The 22,631-nt window shown below is 41.9% G+C and overlaps 1 protein-coding gene across 2 annotated transcripts in view; it reads right to left on the bottom strand.

Annotated features, from left to right (window-relative positions):
• LOC102453875 (elongin-A-like) overlaps positions 1 to 22,631 on the bottom strand; it is a 43,049-nt gene that overhangs the window by 1,739 nt on the left and 18,679 nt on the right. The window contains exons 3-9 of one of the 2 annotated variants that reach the window (XM_025178826.3): positions 21,080 to 21,192; positions 13,008 to 13,731; positions 11,521 to 11,620; positions 8,717 to 8,881; positions 7,086 to 7,183; positions 5,055 to 5,235; positions 4,427 to 4,550 (exon numbers count right to left, since the gene is read on the bottom strand). In XM_025178826.3, the coding sequence (XP_025034611.3) occupies positions 4,427 to 4,550; positions 5,055 to 5,235; positions 7,086 to 7,183; positions 8,717 to 8,881; positions 11,521 to 11,620; positions 13,008 to 13,731; positions 21,080 to 21,192 (1,505 nt within the window). The remainder of the gene's footprint in view (positions 1 to 4,426; positions 4,551 to 5,054; positions 5,236 to 7,085; positions 7,184 to 8,716; positions 8,882 to 11,520; positions 11,621 to 13,007; positions 13,732 to 21,079; positions 21,193 to 22,631) is intronic. The other variant, XR_003087053.3, reaches the window with a different exon arrangement.

The raw sequence follows: 22,631 nt of genomic DNA, 5'->3' as shown, positions 1-22,631 counted from the left end.
TGTACCAGTGGATGTACTGCAGATATGCCTTGATCCTTCACCCAGAAGGAGAATCTTCTCCACTTTGGCTGGTAAGTCACCCTCGTGGAAGGCTTCCCACTTCCCAGCACAACCTGAAGAATTTTCTTCAAACAGGTACACTCAACCTAACAGCACCATGGACCATCCATGCCACAAAGAACAGAAGTGCGAGGTCTAGATGGGGAAGTCGACCCTGATTCTGCAACAGAATGTCATGGGGGAAGGGAGATAAACTGTCAGGTCTAGTAATATCCTTTAAAAAAAAAAAAAAAAAAAAACCACCAAAAAAAAAACACACACAACATGCCCCAGGCCTTGCCACGCCTTTGATTTCGATGAGAACTCTGCTGATGAGAAGAATTGACAGGAACACATACAACAGACCTTCCATCCAGGACTGGAGAAAGCCCATAGCCAAATTCCACTGGGAGCAAAAATGGTGGCACTTCCACCAGGCAGAACAGGAAAAGATGTCCATCTGGGGAGTTCCCCACCTTCGAAAAATTGAGGCCATTTCCCTGTGAAGCAACCAATTGTGGTGAGAGCAGAAGCCCCTGTTGAGGTCATCCACCAGGGAGTTCTTAATCTCCAGGTGGATGCTGTGGCTGATAGTAAAGTCCTAAGTCCGAAAGAAGGATCACCTCCCAACAGAGCATGGTGGAATGTGCTCTTCCCTGTGTATGTAGAACATGGATGCTGTATTGTCCATGAGGACTCACGAGGAAGGAAAACCGTATAATCCAGATGTACTATTCTGAACTCCTTAACACTGATATGCAGCTGAGCTTCTTCCAAGATCCACAGCCCATGCCCAAGGGTTGCTGAGGTGCACAGCCTAGTCCAGATCTGAGGTATCCGGTGAGTTCGAAAAAGGGGACTGGAGAGAACAGTGACAAGACCAGGACCAGTGCTGATGAGATGAGGACCGGTGTTCCAGAGATTGGTGCCGAAACCTGGAGACCCTGACCTCTCTTGGCAGTTCCCATGCTGGGAGTGTGTGCCTGAGAGGTTATTGGATTTTAATATGAACATGCAAATCATTGTTGCACCCACTATTGTGTGTTTGTCCCAAATTCTGTACAAAGTGGGCCAAGTGAGGTGTCTATTAAAAGCTTTTGCTTTTCTAGTTCTGTTCATACTATACATATGCATGTATGATTTTATGAGTATTGGTTCTGTACTGGTATATTAAATGTTTACTTCTTAGGGTACATCTAAACTACATTCCTCTTGCGAAAGAGGGATGTAGTCTAGACATACCCTTAGACACAGCAGCAAGCATACTCCTCCAATAGGTGGGCTGTCTACTGAGTTAATGGCAGTACTTCTTTGACAAGGAGCCTTAAGTTTTGCCAATACAATTAGAGGAATTCTGCTGCAAACCTGCAGCCAAGCAGGTATGTCTTGGCCACTTACCTAATAGGACTGAGGGTATGTCTAGATTACATTGAATTTTGAAAACACGATTGCAGTGTGGATGCAGGTGAAGTTTGTTTTTTTGAAAAAAAAAAATCTAAAGAATACAGGAGGTTTTCTGACATTGATTAACTTCAAATTATGAGGAAGAACACCTTTTCCGAAAGAGCTCTTTTGAATAAAGGTGTGTGTGGATGCAGAACAGCGATATTTTTCAGAAGAAAAAGCATTCAAAAAAAGCACAGGTGCCCTGGAGGCCATTCTGTGAACAGCAATCAAGGCTTTCTTTTGAGAGAGCATCCATGCAGTCTGGATGCTCTCTTCCGAAAAAGCAGATCATTTTCTCAATCTGGTTTTGAGGTGTGGATGCTCTTTCGAGAGAAGCTTTTTCAAAAGAGCTCTTTCAAAAAAGTTTCTTTCAAAAGAAGCTTGCAGTCTAGACATACCCTGAGTCATGCATGGACACACTACTTGCTCATGTGACAATTTCCATTTTGGGAGGTACCTTCACACAGCAAAAACAAATGGTACCTTCACACAGCAAAAACAAATGGGATACCTTCCATATGGGCAAGATTATAAAAAGGGCCCTTGGGGTTCCTCCATCTTTATCTTTACTCCTGCTCTACACTTCAGAAGCATCTTTGCTATGAACAAAGGGCCTGGAAGGATTGTTGATCCATTCTAACAAAGGATACACTCCAGAGACTTACCAGTTTGTTCTCTCTCTGCTACAAGCTCGCGCCAAGAACTTTGCTTGTTAAAGACATTACATTATACAACAATTCTACTCTCAGCCTTTTCTTTCTTTTTAAAAAATAAACCTGTAGATTTTAGAATCTTAAAGTATTGGCACGGTGTACTCTTTTGGGTAAGATCTCGGGTATGAATTAATCTGGGAATGTGGCTGGTCCTTTGGGACTAGGAGAAACTGTTCAGATTTGACAAGATTGGTTTTCGTAACCTTTCATCAGCGTAAAGTGCAGTACTATTTGTGGCACAGGTAAAGCTGAATTGTTCAAGGGGATTACTTCTTGCTGGCCAGCGTGGTGACCAGAAGTGCTCTTTGTAAGGCACAAAACCAATCACAATGAAGGATCTCCACTTTAGGGATGTAAATAGCCCTGGTTCTAAGCAATTGGCCTTCATTTGACCCTCTCAGTGGTACCCCCCCAAGCCATCCTATTACAGTGTCTCAGAAGGTCTGCGTCACTACACTGGCAAAAGCAGTCCTGAGTCCTGCCTTCAGCCCTAATCAGAAGATCGAAGGGAGTTTGCAATGCCTGTTTTCCAGACTCAGACATGGCGGTCTTATAGAGGGGAACACTGATACTCTGACCCCTTCAAAGACAGACTGCCACAGGGAGGATGCCCTGAAGAAGCCCAACACAGGCTTGCCTTGAGACCGGGGCCTCTGTGCCGCTGGCACAGGCATAGACAACATCCTGTGCCACTCACAAGGTGATGAGTTCAAGAGGCCATCATGTCTGCCCAGTGCGGATTCTGTTGGCTGGGCCAAGCTGGGAAGAAGAGCTCCATTGAAGAGCTCTCCAGCCAGCTTCTTGACCTTCCAGGGTGGAAAGAAATGGCCCTTGGCTAATATCTTCACCTTCCATATGGGTCCAGTGAAGGTAAAGTAATGCAGACTGGAGAACGGCCATGGTACCCAAGGTAGAGACTGATAGTGGCTCTGCTGTTGGGGACAGTGATGGAGTCAGCACAAGTGCTTGAAGGTGAATGTCCCTCTCCTTTTTTAGTAGGGGCTTAAATGATCTGCAAATTCAGCACCTGTCACTAACATGCCCCTTGCCAAGACTCCACAGGCAACTCACGCGTGTCACTCACAAGCACATGGCATCTTCATGAAATACAAAGTTTGAGGCCTGCTGATCAGGACATGCCCCATCCCTAGGCAAACAAAGCTAACATCTAATTATGCAGAAGAACTTCCTAAGAAGTGCTAAACAGAGGATACCTAGCTATGAAGTCAGCAGTTCAGATGCACTCACTGGTGTCAAGAAGGAGCTGAGTGTGGAGGAGCACAGGACCCCTTATACCGTGCCATGTCAACATGACACCAGAGCCATTCTGCTATACATGCTGTTAGGGGGAAGAAATTCCAATACTGGTGCACGTGGCAAGCATGCATATCTAGAATGCAGAATCAACACTAGCAATCATTCAAAAAAAAAAAAAACCCACAGAAGTTTAGGGCGGGAGGAGGAAGGTCGTACTGTCTGTAATAACTGCACTTGCTTTGTCTCCCAGGGAACAAAATGAGAAAGCTAGTGAAATGGAAATTAAAAGGCACATGCACAAGAAGAAAAAAACCAATAAAAGAGGCTCAAATTAAATGTATATCACAAACTATAAAAACAGAGGGAAAAAAACTGGTAGTTAAGGCAAAAAGGCATCCTTTACAAATTGAAAGCTAATACCATTGAGGAAAATAGAAAGGAGTATAAGCTCTCAAATCAAGCCTAAAAGTATGATTACACGAGTCAAAAAGAAATTGAAGAACAAATAGCCAAAGACCCAAAAACTAACAATAAATATTTTAAAGTAAATCAGCAGCAGACCTGCCAATCAGTGAGGGTAATCTGGATAATCCAGATGTTAAAAGAACACTGGAGAAAGGTAAGGCTATTGCAGGGGAGCTAAATTAATTAACCGATTAATCCAGGAGTGTAAAAATCCCATTAACATGGATATGATCCAGAAATAACAGACCCACTCCTAAGCTGGAGGAAGAGTACTTCAGCACTGGAGTTTGACAGAAAGGGATGAAAATGGGGCCTACTACAAACTCACTGAATTCCATATATGTAAGTTTTTATTTCAGATCATTAAAATACTAAAAGAAAAAAGCAATAGCTAAAGTTTAGCTGCATTCTTTCACACAAAGATATTGCTGATAGCATGTGTTTGCTGACGTGACCAACATGAAATCATCTAGTCTCAAATCACAGTACGGAAACCATGTACTTACTTGCCCTTTTCTAAAGGGTGAAGCTGAACAATAGGTCCAGCTGTCCCATAGATTTCTTGCTGCCGACGAACATTTCTGGGTGGTTTTGCCACACTGTGTATGTAAGCCAGTTTAACCTGTCGCCCTGACATAGAAACAAGGGCAAAGGCATTTTTAAAGTGACACACACACACACACACACTCAATTAGTGTGGAAGTGTGAGTTCCAATACTGAATTAAAATGCTGAACACATCAGAAAACAGTGACAGGTTTACAAAACTTTACATCAAGATACCAAATGAATAGTGACAAAATAGTATAACAAAACGTGCACACTTTCTTCATTGCAACAGTGTCTGGGATGGCTCTGATGGGCCAGGCAATACAAGTAACAGCCAGCTTTGGCTCCTGAGCTCTTAACCATAAAGATCAGATATCGTCTAAAACATGAATCAGTTACATGAAGGAATCTTGTGCATGACCTTCAAAAGAATTTGAACACAAAGAAACAATCACTTTTCCTTGAAATGCATTTTTACTAGTCTATGCAATTAAAAAAAAAAAGTCTTACACATTGCATTTCTGAAGTGTAGAAAATGGGGGAGAGGAGGTTTAAAGGAAAAAAGTTACCTGAATACTTTATTTACCTTTAGGCTTTTCAGACTGAGCTGAAATAATGTTTTTTGTGAGGGTCTTTAGTTTTTCTTCTCTTTGATTGAAGAGCCTCAAGTACATTTCACGCCAGGACTCATACTCCAGGAGATGCTCATTTTTGAAATCCCTTTGGCAGTGTTTCTTCCACAAATGATCAGACTCTTCTGTGAACGTCTTGGTGTAAAGCAAAAGATATTTAACAACACTTAAAGACTTAGTGTAAAATGTTCAAAAGAGCATATGGGACTTAGTCACCTAATTCCTATAGATGTTGGATGAGATTTAGAATCCAAAATCATATAGGCTCTTGAAAATGTTATGCTCTGTTTACATTGCTTCAACACTGAGAAGCAAGTCAAAGTGACTCTAGTCAACATCTTTTTTCAGCACATGCTATAATGTTCAGCAAACATAAGACACAGGTTATATAAAAGCCACATGCAGCAACATAATGTATCCATTGGTCAAAGATTACATTAAAGGTTGTTTCATTGTACTGTAGACAAAGATGATTAGCCAAAATTTTCAACTTTAGTGCCTAAATCTAGGCACCTAAAGAAAAGTGGCATGATTTTCAAAAGTACTAACCACTCACAAATCCAGTTCAGAAATATTATGTAAATCAAGCCTTTCCACCATACACGTATATGGTAGGAGGCAGAGTTAAGGTTATAGCAGCCAATTTACTGTTAGAGCTTCCTGACTTTTCTGTACTTTTCACAACCTGAACAATTATCTTGGGTATACAAATGCTTGAAATAGAACAGACTGCAAATACGATCGTGGATTCCAGCTGTCTCTTTTCTTGTTTATTTTAGGAACAGAAGTAAATTTGTATGCTATGCTGGCTTCCCTGACTCATCACTAGTAACACCCTAGTGCTTCTGATCCTGACATACAGTGAAGAAACCAGGAAGCAGGACAATGACAGTAGAACTAAAATCACAGAGATGAATGTTTAGGGTAGAGTAGACTGTATATAGTTTCTTTCAACAGCTACAAGGAAGCCAAGGAAAAAGCCTTTATTTCCTGCATGGTTCCAAGCTAAGATCAATAAAAGCAGGCTGTTTATACCCTTCATATCCCTGAATATCCAAAGAATCCATTGGTACTAACTTCCCCACCTCATCCCAGACAATTCAGTGTAGGAGCTCCCAGATAGCAAGCGGAGTTGTGGGGGAAGAGAGCTATTTAGTGCAGTGTCCCTGCGTCAGATCCCCTTCTGCTCTGTCTGACAGTAGTATCAACAGACCCCAGTTCCTGCCTCCAAGCAGGAGTTAAAGCAGGAACCAGAAAAATGAAAACCATATTCTTCCAAAAACAAGCTGTGGACATTCATTGAGCTAAACATGAAGCTAAGAGCCAATTCTTATTCTCTGGATCCCAACAGGTACCAAGTTTCACCTGAAGGTTTGTTCTGGGCCTTTTCGTGTTAACACTTCTGATGCCCTCTGTACTTTTCCTTGGTGGTGAAGGAGACATTTGTCCAGTCAGGGTAAAACAGTTTGAGGCTATGCTCTGCTAACAGTTTAATAGGAAATGGGCTATCTTCACTAGGAAAAGCAGAAGATTGTAACAAGGATAAAAATAGTGAGAGGAATAAAAGTAAAGCTAACAGAATTCTATACATATCAGACTTAAAATATAAGTAAAGATCAAGGCAAAAGACAGTATAGAAGAAAGTGAGGATGAACAGATTAATTTTTAAAAATTCACCCTCTTCCAGCCCTTTGTGTACTGTCAATTTGGATTACAAATCTTCTGATGCTGGGATCTACCCAAGCATATATTTTATGAAGCTTGTACCGTACTTCTAGATCTAGTAATCATTCAGTAATCTGGAAAGAGTGCAACTCCTAACAACTATAGACAAAGTCCTACTATGTACAGTGTTGATCAGTTTGTGAACTATTCCTGAGGGGAAAGTGAAGACTTCACAATTTTTTTGTAGTTTGCCTGTGTTGAAAATCAAAGTCACATGAACAGTCACAAAATAGGAGCCAAGGCATTTAATGAGAAATTACCGGATTGCACTCCTCTATTCGAAACAACTGCTCTGGTGTACAACGTGTTAGCACAGGCTCAAGAATTTCAAAGGGAACCCCTCCTACTTCATGCAATGCTACAAAGCAAAACAATATTGTAAGTATCCCATCAATATGTATCCAATAAGCTTCATTTCACCATTTACAAAACAGTATTATAAATAATCAGGTTAATAAATACCAGCTGAACATGTTTTGAAATCTGGACAATCTAATGGCTGGAATCTCCAACACTGGAGACATTTAAGAGCAGGTTAGATAGACTTCTATCAAGAATGATCTAGATCAGGGGTGGGCAATAATTTTTAATGGGGGGTAAAAGAGGAAGTTATGATCTGGATCAGGTACTTGGGATGCAGGGTCCAGGAAGGATATGACTGTAGGCAGGGCTGGCCCGAGCCATTCACGCGCCCCGGGCCCCAAGAGTGCAGCACATGCGCGGCCCCGCCTCTGGGTGCGCGGCCCCGCCCCCGCCTGATCCGGCAGCCCTGTGTGGCACCTCCTATAATGGGGCGCCCCAGGTGGTAGCCCAATCAGCCTGTAGCTTGGGCTGGCTTGACTGTAGAAGAGGATTCTGGCATGGGGAAGGGGTGTGGGAGGGAGTGGAGGGTCTGGGACAGAGTTGTGACTTGAAGGAGGTGGGGAAAAGGGGTGCAGAGGGTTTGGGTAGTGGCCTGGGGAAGGCAGTTGGGAAGAAAGGGGGAGGGCAGAAGCAGGCTCTGTCTGAGAGGTGCTTACCTGTAGGAACCCTGTGTGTGCTGGACAAATTGTTCCATGTGGCTCTGCTCCAGCATATTGAGGGAGGATGGAGGAGGCTTCATTCACTGCCCTTACCTTCAGCAAAATTTCTGATCTCCTATTGGCCAGAAACTGGCCAATGGGAGCTGGGGGATTTTGCTAAGGAGCAGGGACATCACACAAAGCTCTCTCCTTCCTGGCCAGTTTTCAAAACACTTAGCCTGCTGTTTAAAGCAGGAGCAGCTGCTCTTTAGTAAGAGTGGCAGTTAGACAGCCACGGGCTGGATCTGGTGGCCTGGCAGGCCAGATTTGGCCCACAAGCCACCTCTTGCCCACCCCTGATTTAGATAATACTTGGTCCTGTAGTGAGGGAAGAAGCCTCTCAAGGCGCCTTCCAGTTCTAGTATTCTATGGTTTGTAGATGAGCGGTTCTGTACTGGCCACTGAAGTGGTAGTCTGAGGAAAAGGTAGTATACATCCTTGTCTACCCATTTCATCATTTCCACCCATTCCCCTCTCCCTCATTGTCTCCTCCTGGATAGACACCAAACCTGGAATGTTCACATGCAAGTTGGCATGCACATTCACCCTTTGTATCTAAGTATTTTCTTGACAGCTCATCCCTGGTTTGTATAAAAACATCTGAGATTATAGCATGTTTAATGCAGTTTTAACATGAGACTAGCAGGATTTAGAGAGAAAAAAGCAAGACTGCCTGTTTGAGCTTTTGTTTCATGATTTTTATATTACCATGGCATCACAGTTTAATGTGAAGTTGGGACTTCATATGAAACACAAGATTGTTTTACACTACTGAAAGCCCAGTGCTATAATGTCACTCAATCTGCTGAAACCCACATTAAAGTACTTACAATCAATGTTATTTTGAAGTACGCGGATGCACTGTTCATACAGCGTTAGCATCTTTGCAAGATAGACTGTTTTAGAGCCAGAGTAAACCTGCATTTTAGAGTTCAATCTCCGTCCGGTGAACTGATTTGTATCACTCGTTTGTGGGGGTGCTTCCATGACTGGTACTACAGACATTACAAAACAGAACAAATCTCAAAGAAGTATTTTGCCCATGTATACTCAGATTAATACTGCAGTTCTTTAAGAATGTTCAAAGCTATCTAATTTTGTGAAGAAGTATAATTAACTCATTGAGAAACATGACTGGTAGAAAAAACATGCAATTCATTTTTATTGCAATACAACAGGGGTGGGGAACCTAAGGCTTGCCTGTATCTCACCCCCAAGACTCAGAACTTCCTCCCCGCCCCAGCACCCGGGAGCACTGTGCAAGTGCTCCATCCCCCCTGCCATCCCTCCATGGGGCTGCAGCACACAAAATCTACTAGACTGGATCCCCCAAGCTCTAGTGTGCAAGGAAAACGTGGAAAGCATCCTTCTCAGTCAGGACCACATCACTGAAGATTGGGGTTTTTTTCTGCTTCTCACTCCTGGGTGGCCCCCCAATTGATTTTTCTGTGGATCAGTGGCCACCAAACCAAAAAAAGTCCCCCCCCCCCCAAAAAAAAAAAGTTTCCCCACCCCTACGAAGATATACATTTACTCAAGACTTAATGACATTGTACACAGAGCTAAAGTAAAGATTCGGTTTCAGGTAAGGTAGTGAGTTTAATACCTTTTATCTAAAGAAGCTGAATTAGTTAATTTTTCATTTGTGGTGTATTTAGTTCTTGTAAACATTAGCCTAATTTACAAAAGTGTGTGGCAGTCAGTAAAGTTAACAATTAAACTAGAAAAGCTAGTAGTTGTAGCAGCAGGGATATTTGAAGGCAAGAAGGCAGTTTCAGTAGAACTGTGCAGGGGAAGCCCACACAGCATCCACCTACACAGTCTCAAATAATGGCATGCTTCACATTCAAGGAGTAGCGTGTCTGTCACGGCTGCCCCATTACACAGCTGCCCCATCTTCAGGTTTCTGTATTTTATTCAAACATGGCTGGTTAATGTGACCTTACATCCTCCTATTTTATGGAAATATGTTTTTGAATATTTGTAACACTAATATGATTTATGGAAAAGCCAAGCAAGTAGCCTATAATGCAAGACCCTGTAATCCCCTGAATAATTTATATTTATTTATATAATTTCTATTTGTATGCATGCATCATTCTTGTCTCTGTAGTTAGAAATATGAAGTGTAAATTTGTTTATTAATCTACAACTCCTAGGGGTACGTCTAGACTACATGCCTCTGGCGACAGAGGCATGTAGATTAGGCTACCGGACATAGTAAAATGAAGCGGCGATTTAACAGCTGATCAGCTGTTTGTCAGCTCAGCGCGGCAGCCATGTAAATTTAAATGAAGCGGCGATTATTTAAATTGCCGCTTCATTTTACTATGTCCGGTAGCCTAATCTACATGCCTCTGTCGCCAGAGGCATGTAGTCTAGACGTACCTCTAGTGAAAGTCATTAGTGCTACTTAAACTTAGTTGCCTGGAACATTTGGGCCATTATCTGTAAATAGTTGTGTTTGTCCTATAAGCTTAAACTGTGGTTCATCTTACAGAAACCAAGCAACCACACCACCTGGTGCTGGAACCCGTTTTGAATTTGATTTTTTTTTCCCCCATTGGGATGGAGAGAATTTAACAGACTTCCCACACTAGGGAAGTTCTATTTAAGGGTTGGAAAACAATCAATAATCAATCTTCATCTGTCTTCTGAAATAGTCTCCCCACCTTAAGAGTGTACACAAGAAGCTGTTAGAGCAAGGCCAGAGAGAAGATCAAGTAAAATCCTTCAAGTGAGAGCTGAAACCAGGATTGGGATGGTAAAATATGATTTTTAACAATTTCTCTTAGTGTATTAGGCTTAACTAGCCTGTTTTGTATATTCTAGGTTAGTAATTTGGTTTTATCTGTATTTTCACTTGCAATTACTTATTCTACTTTGTATACTTAAACACTATCATACCAAATGTAAATAATGGTTAGCTGGGGGGGAATAACAGCTGTGCGTATCTCTCATTGATAAGGGACTTTCTCTGTGTAAAACTTTTGTACAGAGTAAGGTGGATTTATTGGGGGTTTTGGTCTTTTTCGCAGCTGTGCTTCTGGGTGCAGTCAAGTCCCTATACCTAAGCCCTCCCAAAGCAGTCTTCAGGATCTGTGTTACTCTGCTGGTGGCTGTTGCCCCAACTATGTGCCTTTGCTGTAGGATACCAGAGCTTCTGGCCCAGCAGGGCAGGGTGATAGCTTTAGTGGTATGATCAGCACACAGGTGACATTCAAGGGGACTTGTGATCCAATTCATCACAAATAATACAGAGTGATCCCCCCAAGAAGGAGGTACAGAAGGAAGTGAAGAATAAATGGAGAACAGAGTCAGAGCCTTAAAGAAAGTGGGATAGATGTGCCATACTCCTCCTTCCACACCCATGGAAGCCCCTTCCTGGTCTTCTCTGGATGGCTCAGCTTCCACAAGGACTTGAACAAGTGGGTGGAACTGGGAAAATCTAAAACTGTAGGCTACATACTGCCTTCAGAACCTAGTGTATTTCTATGAGGGAGCCAATGCAGAAGGTAAAGTATTGCATTGGCACAAAAAATGGACATATTTTTGTGAGGGTGCAAGACTTTCATCAGGACCGCTCTAACTGCTCATTGTAGTCTCACATGTAACAGTCTTTCATATTACTTACCTTTGAACTCCATAGAATAGGGGGGAGAAGATAAGGCTATCTCTGGTAGCAATTTAGGTAGTGGAGTATGAAGGAGATCTTGGAGTGATGCTGTCTTTGCCTACATGCATGCAAGGAAACACTGTTATAATTTCCTCATCTCCACTAACTATTAAGGAATTTTCAAATACATAATCAAATGCCAAAGCAAAACCAAATGTTTCAAGATAACTAGACTTGTACACATTACTTCATCATAACTATTGAATTAATTATCACTTTATTCATTCACTCATTATCCAACATTATAATATGTACAAAAATGCAAAATGTCACAAGACCCTTGCCACAATCTATTCATAACATGGGCTCAAGGAATGAATCTTAAGTGCATAGTCAATGAGGCTTTCACCAAGAGGACGTTGGTCCAAATCACTGCAGAAGTTGCAAGGTATGTAGTGAATGAGACGGGATTGCAAGAAGAGGAAATAGTTTATAGTTATACAGCAGCTGAATGTGACCTGGAAAAAAGGGACTTAACATCTGCTTCAGTCGTGATCTCTCTACATTTTACTGGGCAAGTGACTCAGTTAAAAGTTATCATAGATGGCCACTAATTGTGAGTTCCTGCCCAGCCTAAGGCACCAGGCTCCTGAGTTTTCTTACGTGCTAAGTACATACTACTGCAAGTGAAGACAACAGGAGTGGGATATTCTATATGGTAATACTCTTTAAAAAAAAAAAAAAAAAAAAAAGTCAGACCCTGCATGTGCCCAATCACTGATCACTCAAGACTAAGCACAAAATTTTCAAAACCTTCTTAAACTCATATCTCAATCTCTGAAAGTCTTCTACTCCCACTCAAGTGTGAAGATAAATTGATATGATGAGGAGAATCAGATATTTACAATGATGAAAGCCCATGAGGAATTTTACACTTCTCTACTTGGTGTTTGTTCTCGACTTTGTGCACTAAGTAGGGTTTGGAGCTACTGCACACTGACCATGGATAAATTACTGGACAGCTGCCTCCTTACTTAAGCACTAATTATCCTATCCATCTCTAATTAAAGGACACACAGTAAGCACATCCCTACTCAGAATAAACACTTGAAACATATGCTTCAATCCCACAGAAACCAATGGGACTTTGTGTTCTTAAAATTAAGCATGTGTTTAAGGGATTTCAACAGTAAGAACACTTTCCTGAGTCAGGGCCTAAATAAGGCAGAGTCCGGTAGAAAAATCACTTCAGTTAACACATAATTAAAGACAATCATAAATCCATATGCACAAGGAGGCATAATTAATCATTTAATCCAAGAAATAAACTACAATCATTTCTTTGGGTCAAAAATTATTCCCAATTTTTAGTAACCATGTGTGGCTGATATATCAAAGTCATGCAATCTGAGGCTTAAATTTGAATTAAACTTTGAACATAAATTTGTTTAACTCAATAAAATTAGTGCTTTCCTTCACATTAGCTTGCCTAAATAATTGTTCACCTTTTTAGTGGGACTTTCTGACTGATCATCTTCTGATGTGTGTGGTTTTTCCGCTCTCTCTTTTGTCACTGGGGATATTGATTTTTTCTGTGATAATAAGCAGTTCTTCTGGTTGCAGCCCTTGTTGTTTTTTGACTGTTCACTTGTAGGACAAGTCTTCCTCTTTCTTTTAGTTGAAACCTGATCATAATTAAGATAGGATTCAAAAGACATAGTAGGAGGCTCAAAATCCTCATCACTGGGCAACTTTGGTTTGCTTTTCATACTAAGTGTTTGGTTTAATTTTCCTGGATCCTCAGAGTTTCTCTGTTTGGAGAGATCCTTACAAGAGTCTTTTTTTGGCAATAGGTCTTTTCTGCTGGCTGTAGGGGAATGATGCTTTTCTGAAGGATTTTTACTGGCAACAGAGATTGTTTCTTTGTAGTCACTTTTTGCGTCTTCAGGATTGATGCTTTGAGAAGTATTTTTAGAACTACTGGAGCTATATGTTTTACTTTCATGTATATTATGAGACTGGATATCTTTATTTCTTAGCTTAGTCTCTGTAAAATTATGTTCCTTCTTCCGTTTAACAGATATGGGAGATTTTTTACAATCTTCTGAGGCTGGTTCAAATGTTTGATTCTTGCCAGAATGATTATTCTCCTTACAAACTGATGATTTTGTCTTGTCCAATGATAACTCTTTCCTCTTTTCAGTGTTTTGTATTTTCCCCTTGTGGTCACTGAAATACAAGACAACCAGAACAGACATGAATTTAATACTCAGTTACTGAAGATTAACTTTCAGACCTCTACCAATGGTATTAGTAAAAAAAAGTCCGATGCAACACACTTCAGTGTTTTAATTGTTTAAAAGTCTTCTAGAAAAACACACACACACACACACACACACACACACACACACACACACACACACACACATTTGTGTTATGAGCTGAATGGAACTATGTTAGGAGTTGATTTAAACCCCTGCTGAGACACAGGTTTTCACTCACCCAACCATTAACAACCATGAACATCAACCCCTACCTAGGACCAAAAGGTGTGAACATGCCCAGGAGCTTTCGGCTAAGTATTGTCTTGGGTAAGGTGAGGGGTGTGGGTGTGGGTCAAGGGAGATCACGCAAAGGGGTGAATAGCCAAGAAAGCCAAGCAGCAAATAGTTTCAGACACTTACAATAGGATTATCTAGCAATATTGACTCCCTCCTCAGACCCTGTGGTACCAGTGCTCCTAGCTACCTCCGCACCACCACTGACTTCCTGAGGAAACTACAAAACATCAGTAATCTACCTGAAAATACCATCCTGGCCAACATGGACATAGAAGCCCTTTATACCAACATTCCACATGAAGACTGATTACAGGCCATCAGAAACGCCATCCTTGATGACAGAACTGCAAGCCTGATTACTAGGGTTGCCAGATGGTTTCAACAAAAATACCGGACACACTTGACATTACATCTTATTTAGAAAATACCGGACATTTATATTTTCTCATTTATATTTTTCCCCCAATTTGTTTCCTGAACAGAAAGCTCAAATACTGGACCGTGTCATTCAAAACCAGACACCTGGCAACCCTACTGATTACAGAGCTCTGCGACTTTGTCCTCACCCACAGCTACTTCCGATTCAGAGACAATCTGTATCTTCAAGTCAGCGACATAGTAATGGGCACCAGCATGGCACCACAATATGCCAACACCTTAAAAAATGTTTCCGCAACTCTTGCCCCGTAACACTCTTGCTCTACTTATGCTACATCAATGACATCTTCATCATATGGGCCCATGGGAAAGAGACCCTTGAAGAATTTCACAAGGATTTCAACAGCTTCCACTCCACCATCAACCTCAGCCTGGATCAGTCCACATAAGTCCACTTCCTTGAAACTACAGTACAATTAAATGATGGACAAATTTCCACCACCCTGTATCGGAAACCTACCGACCATTACACTTACTTGCATGCCTCTAAGCTTCCATCCCAGACACATTTCTCAATCTATTGTATACAGCCATGCCCGAAGATGCAACCTGATTTGCTCCGATCCCACAGACAGAGACAAACACTTACAGGATCTACATAGAGCATTCCTAAAACTGAAATACCCACCTGGTGAAGTGAAAAAAACAGATTGACAGAGCCAAAAAAGTACAAAGTTAATTTCTGGAACTACTTCAAGACAGACCCAAAAGAGAACAATTCCATTTGTCATTACCTACAGTCCACAACTTAAACCCCTTGAATGCATTATCCATGATCTACAACCTATCTTGAAAAAGGACCCCTCACTCTCAGAGGCTTTGGGGGAAAAGGCCTATTCTCGCTTACAGACAACCCCCCCCCCCGCCCCCAACCTGAAAAATTATTTCCAGTGACCATGCTGCACAGCTACATCATAAGCATCCAGGAACCAACCCCTGCAATCAACCCCAGTGCTAACTCTGCCCACACATCTATAAAAGCCTTATCACTGGACCCAATTACATCAGCCACCAAATCAGAAGTTCATTTAACTGCATATCCAGTAATGTTATCTATGCCATCAAATGTCAGCAATTCCCCACTGCAATGTATATTGGACAAACTGGACAGTTCCGATGGGAAAGAATTAATGGACAAATCAGATATCCGAAAAGGCAACACACAAGAACCTGTTGGGGAACACTAGCCTCCTTGGACACTCATTAAGGGATCTACAAGTTGCTGTTTTGTTTCAGACCAATTCCACAAGCCAAATACACAGAGAAGGATTGGAACTCCACTTTATTCTCAAGTTTAACTCTCGTGCAAATGGTCTAAATTGTGATATCGGATGGCTCGCACATTATCAACCAACCAATGAAGTTGCCAATGGTCTGGATGTCAATGTAGAATCTGGTTTAAGTACTCTTACTTTCCTAGTGCAAACTAACGGTTATTAGCCTCTTAACTATTAAGTCTTCAAGGTGCTAATAGACTATTGGTTGTTTAAGTTTTTCCTGTTACAGACTGGCTATACCTTTGAAACTTATCTACCCAATGTCCTCTACCGCCTACCCCCCTTATTTATTCTTGGTTCTGGACACTCCCATCATCTGAAGTGGGCTGTGCCCATGAAAGCTCATGATACCATCAACATGTTTTGTTAGTCTTTAAAGTGCTACCAGACTATAAGCAGCAAATACTGCTCCTTTTGTTCTCGGGTCCTTCTACATTCAGAGACACAAGACTTTATTTAAAAGGCATGTAAACAAAAAGATTGCCAAGAGAATACCAGACTATCAATTTCTACTTCTAGCTGGAATCTCTCCAGGGCCAAACTTTAGTTAGCTGCTCAAGTCAAAAAAGGGCAACAGAATAAATTTGGTTTTCTGCACTGTAGAATTTTCACAAACACAAGTGTTGAACTTGAAACATTATATGAAGTCCCTGGAAGCAGACAATAGACAGTGCAAGTTTAAAGTCCACTTAACGGTCCTAAAGAAGTGACCCTATAAAAAAATACAAGGTTGGAAAAAACAACATTTGCCTTTAGAGTTATAGTAAATGCACCTTTAGAAATTTGTGTGCCTATTTTCCAATCAACAGGGCAAGCAATACCAGAGACAGGGCGGCATGAAAGCTTTCTGAACTGTGTCTAACTTCTGCTTAGAATTGCACTGTTGTTTGGAAAGGAGTACCCACTCTTTTTAGGGCCTAGCAGGTCAGGTGTTTAATAGGAAACTTTCCATTCAATCCATTAAGTATCCTCGATACACCAGGCTTTTCTCTCTTGTCCTTTCACTTACCATTCCAGCAGCTACAGTAAATCCTATCGAAAGGCACCCCACAATTGCTCAGCCCCTATAGGCTGACACTCCAGGAGCAGTAGCTTTCAGCAAATGGCTGAACACAACATCTCTGCTTACCCCCACAGTAGCAGATCTCCCCTAAAAGCATGCTTTGCAAAAAGTACCAGAACTCCTATAGTGCTGCTGTAACTCTTCCACATTAGCACAGACCCCAATGAAGCAGAATGGATCCAACCAATGGCTGCTAAGGCTTTCCTTGGGGTGGCGCAGGGCCTGGAGCAGACCCCTGAGCAGGCCCTGCTTCCACTCTACCCCCAATGCACCCTTTCCCTTAATCACAACATTTCTCTACTCCCACCCTGCTTCTCACCCCTTCCCCATTTACCTTAAGCCCTCTTTCTCAAGCAACAAGCCAAGCTAGTTCTGGGGGGCCTGGCACAGGGTGACAGCAGAGTGACCCCCCCCCCAAACTCACCACAGCGACAGGAGCTGGAGTGACCCAGCAACCTACCCTGCTTCATCACGGGGAGATGTGCAGGGAGTGGAGCAGGCTGCTGGATTGCTCTGACTCCCACCGCCATGGTGAGTGGGGGAGTGAGGGAGAAGAGGGGAGCACCCCTTCTGCTGCTGCACTGAGTCAGGCCTCCTGGTAATCCCTCAGGCTGCTCTGGGCCCTGCAGAACCTGTCCATCGGACAGTTGAGGGGGCTGCCGCAGGGCCCTCCAAAGCGCAGGGTCTGAGGTGGCCGCCCTAAACCATTTTATGACAGACCAGCTGCCACTAGAAAATGAGAGCATACCAGTCACAATTATTTCCTCAGTGTACTTCCTTCCAGAGGGGAACAGCAGCCAAACATTTATTACCTATTTCATTATATGCTAAATTCATCCCAGATTCTGGGCTGTTGATTTGTACTTAAATGGTGCGGTTTTTTTTTTAAACAGAAATTTAAGTTTAAAAAATTGTTTTAGTTCAACTAATAATCTAACTCGGATTTTTCCCGTAGCAAAACAAACAGAGTACCTTCTCCACCCTACCTGAGCTATCTAACCCCAGATCCACTCGGACCTTCAGACTGAAGCCACCAGCCCATCTCCGTCTCAAAAATATCAGGTATAGAGCTGTAAAGGAACATATCTGGCCTGATGGGGGCAGCAGTGGCTGTATCAAGGAGATGGAAATTACCTCTACTCCATGAAGCTAGTGAACAGGACCAGCAAACAGGAATTTACAAGAGTGTTATCCAGGTGAAGGAGACCTAACTACATGACCCTTCGGGTGAGTGGTCTAATGTCTGCTTGACTATAGTATATAGTGTTGCGAGTAGGAGAAGTGCAGGAAGACTGTGTAGCCTATTCAGCAAGGCTGAGACCGTCTTAATGAGGATTTCATCCCTAATCACTTTAGGCATCATTAATCACTTACCATGGGATGGGGCTACTAAGAGTAGCACACAGGCCTTTAAAAAGGCAGCTCCTAAAGTACCACAAGACACTACTGAACAAGAGCAGCAAATGGGAGTTTTGTGCAGGAGTGAGACACCCAGGTGCACCACTGTCTAAATTTAGGTCAATCAACATCCTACCTAGCTCTTCCCCCCCCCCCTCCTCCCACCAAAAAAAGCTGCAAAAATAAAAAGAATGCAGGCAGAAGTTCAGCCACAGAATGGGAGATCTCCACTTCATTGCACTGAATGAGCATGTGTCTACCTGCCTATGAGCCACCTGCCTACATGTAAATTCAGTCCAAAGAGCTCATAGGCTTAGAGAGTGTAAGGGCTTGAGACCAGAGTGGCTGAACTGGAGGAGCTAAAAGACAGATGAGACTTTTGGACACACAGTAGTGTGGTCCCATGCCCCATCTGACAGTCTTTGTGCTGCTGAGGAGGCTGAAAGTCTCAGGGAAGAACATCAAACTGGAGTAGAGGGAAATGATCCCATAACTGACATGATCCTGCCAAATGATGTCAAGGCATCCTCTTGCACAGAGGTTATTTCTCCAGGGGAGGGGATGCTCGTTATTAGGAAGAGACAGGCAATAGTAATGCAGATATAAGAAATACAGATAGCTGGGTTTGTGATGATCAGGAGAAGCATGGGCAGTTGGTACAGCTAGGGCTGGGAGAGACAGGATCTCAGCCCCACTTACAGCCCCAACCCCTCTAATGAGGGCCCCCCCCCCCACTGGGAAGGAGGCGGGGCAGCATGCTGAGTGCTCCCCAAAGCATCGAGGAGAGGGAGAAAGGGAAGGGGAGCATGCACACAGCACGTCTCCTAGAGCACTAGGGGAGGGGAGGAGGTGGTTCCAGCCTCCCCGGCCAGGAACACAAGGAAGCCAGGCACTGAGGGCAGCAACACTTCATCCCCAGAATACCGACAGTAGACACTCTGGGGGTGGAGTGTGGACATGGCCAGGCTGGCGGTTTGGGAAGGCAGAGCAGTACAGAGAAGCACACTGTCAACTGCCATGCCACCACTATAGCTAGGTCTGACGTAGCACCATCGTGCCCTCAGCCCTGCCCCTCCCCAGTGCTTGGGAGACTAAAGGGGCCTTAGGTTGGTTGCATCTATATGTTGGGGTGGAACACAGCACTCCCTCTGATCATAGTGCCCTGGGCAGTCACCCACAGGTAAGGCTGGCTCTACCTCTCCCCCCAAAAAGTGACAACTGCCAGCAGCCACTGATCTTTGGCTGTTCAAGTCTGAAGGCAGTACCATCTCCCTGCAATAGCCAGATGTTAGGGATGTTACAGATTTTTCACAGCTGTAACTTTGGTAGGGCTGGATATATGAGCAATTCTGGGGAGTGGCTCGTACTCATGATATATGTAGGTACCAACAACACAGGAAAAGGTAGAAGAGAAGTCCTGGAGGAGAAATTTAGGCTGCTAGATAGAGATCAAGATCAAGGACCTCCATGATTGCATCCTCTGAAATGCTTCTAGTTCCCTGTGCAGGGCCAGTTAGACAAAGCTTCAGGGTCACAATAAGTGAATGAGACATCATTGTAAAGAGCAGGGCTTTAGGCTTATTAAGAACTGGGGAGCCTTTGGGAAAAACAGCTTTAATATACAAAAAAATTTAAAAAATGGTCTTGGAATTTCAGCTTGGAAAAGAAATGACTAAGGAGGAAATATGAGAGAGATCTATACAAATCATGAATGGTGTAGTAGAGCAAGTGAACAAGTGTTATGTGAAGGGATAAGTAGCCCAAGAACCCGGGGTCACCCAATGAATACATATATAGCAGGTTTAAAACAAGCCAAAGGAAATACTAAACCAACAACACAGGCAACCTGTGGGACACATTGCCAGATGTTGTGAAGGCCGAACGGGATTCAAAAAATAATTAGCTAAGTTTACAGAAGATAGCCATTGATGAACCTATTAGTCAAGATGTTCAGGAATTCAACCCCAATTCCCAAAGCCTGACTCCAAGATGCTGGGACTGGTCAACAGGGGATGGATCACTCAATAACTTTTTTTTATTTCATTCCCTTTGCAGCCTCAACTCCCACTGTTGATAGTGGGGTAATGGACCATTGATCTAACCCAGTTTGACCATTATGATTTGCTCTTTACACAAGTGAGAATCAAAAGTCAGGAAACAAAGGGAGAATTATGTAGAAGCCTTTATAAGTAAATCATGAAACTATTACAGCATCACAGTACTCAGGAGACAGGTTTGTAGTAAATGTCACTGAAGTCAGAACCAATAAGAATCAGGGATACCCCTGAGATACATTAACTTGTAGACACACACACACACACACACACACACACACACACACACTTTTTTTTGGTTCTTCTTGAGGACTATTTCATATAATGTTAATAAGCTTAAAGGGGTGAAATTCCTCCTCTCTCTCTCTTGGAAGTAGCAAGGTAATAGAAAAGAAATCATGGAGATGTGATGAGAAAGGCACAACATTTAACTAAGTTTCCCCCACACAAGCTTCCTTTCTGACCTGTACATGCAACTTCCTTGAAGAATTAGATGATAGCAATTTATTAGTCCTGCCTTAATTCAGGGGCAGAGGCTTGGCCTGTTTGTTAACAGTTGGTCAAATAATTATTTGACCAACAAGACCAACAGAATGTTTGGCAATATTTTACCAAACAAGAGTCACAAACTAGTCTTTCATTCCAGCTACTCTATTTCCAAAATATTGACTTGTCTTATCGGTTTTAACTTTACCATGCTAATTTTACGGTATCAAAACAGTCTGAACTGAAAACATTATACTGAACAACAATTTATCTCAAAATAAAAATTAGACTGTTACTTACCTTTCATTTTCTGGTGGAATAAGTTTTTTCCAGTGGTTTACCAGAGATTTAGCTATATTCCCAGCAGTAGCATGTTTCCTAAAACTGTTAACTGTTTTTCCTATTCCAGTTTCCTATTGAAGACAGTGCAAGAAGGATAGAAACATGTGACTAACATTATGAATATACTTTGACTTCTAACTAATTCAATTCACACAGCAATAAGTCATAGCTAGAAAAATCCTTTGACCAATCAGATTATAAAAACAATTTTTATAAGAGAAACAAATATGTCAAAGGAGCCAAAGTAAAACCACATATTTATAACCCAAGGTACTATCTATGTGCAATGTGCATTTCCTTCTATGATTTAGTTTTATGAAACTTATGAGAAATTAAGTTACTCTTCATTTAGGAGCATACTTCTGGCAGTTCACTCAGGTTGAAGATGTGAACCCTGTTTACATAGACACAAAAGTCATCTCTCAATTTGATTAAATCAGCTTGAGCATTAAATGAGATTTTAATCATGTAGACAGAATTTAGCAGCTTTAAGATCACTTCAATTGGTTGTGCTGTAGCCTAACTTTAACCACACAGGCATTAAGATGTGTAAAATATGATGTTTTACTAGAAATGAACTAATTTGACTGAGCTATTCCAACTCAAAAAACCTATACCTTTTTGCCCATGTACATTGACCCTTAGATACTAGACTGCTCAATTTTACTGAGACCCCCCCAAAAAATGAACTTCTTATTCATATTGCAATAGTGCTATGACTGAGGCCCAAATACCAGTTCACCATTGTGTTTGCAACACATAAATTGTCCTTGTCCTGAAGAGCTTATGGTTGGGAGCCCACAATATTGGAGTGAATTTGCATCAGGAGAGCATATCTATTCATATTTGGTTATATTTCGCTCTCTTTTTAAACACCTACACAAACACTAAAATGGTCCTTGTGACACCGAACAGGAAAGCGTTAAACTTAGCAAGCTAAGCTATCTAAAGAACAATCTTTAAGAACATACTAGGGAATTACAAAAATGCTAAAAAAAGGCCATTTCTTGTAGACTTATCAAACCCATATAAGTAGAGTAAATCCTTTAAAATGCAAGTCTGTATAGTAAATTGTATAGTAAATTACAAATAAATACTAATTATATTTGTCTGTATTTACCTACAGCTGTTAGAAACTTCACAATGTGTTTTTATTAGCTGGCAGATGACCCACTTCTATTCATCCTTTCTGTTACTATAGTCTACTGATTTAGAAACCAAAAGGAAATATTAGCAATAGATAAGTATAGTGTAATAATAATACCATTGTCTTAACTTACTATAAAATTCAAAGATTGCATGCTCAAGGCAACTAATTACCTCTGTATACAAAAGAAATATGATTTGTCTCCAAAAAGTAACAATGCACATTACCTATTCACCATCCCAGGAATGTCTGCTGTCAGCTTCAGCAATGAAGGAACTTTGGGGACCTGACTTGTTCATTTCACATCTGCTTGAACTTTGGCAGGGAATGTTTAAGTCATAAGAATGAGGTCTCTAGCTTTAT

This window comes from Pelodiscus sinensis, chromosome 3 (assembly GCF_052426305.1).
Source record: "Pelodiscus sinensis isolate ZL-2025 chromosome 3, ASM5242630v1, whole genome shotgun sequence".
In the NCBI taxonomy this organism is placed as follows: domain Eukaryota; kingdom Metazoa; phylum Chordata; order Testudines; family Trionychidae; genus Pelodiscus; species Pelodiscus sinensis.
Note: the sequence above shows the minus strand (reverse complement) of the source record. Positions and strands in the feature narration are given on the sequence as shown.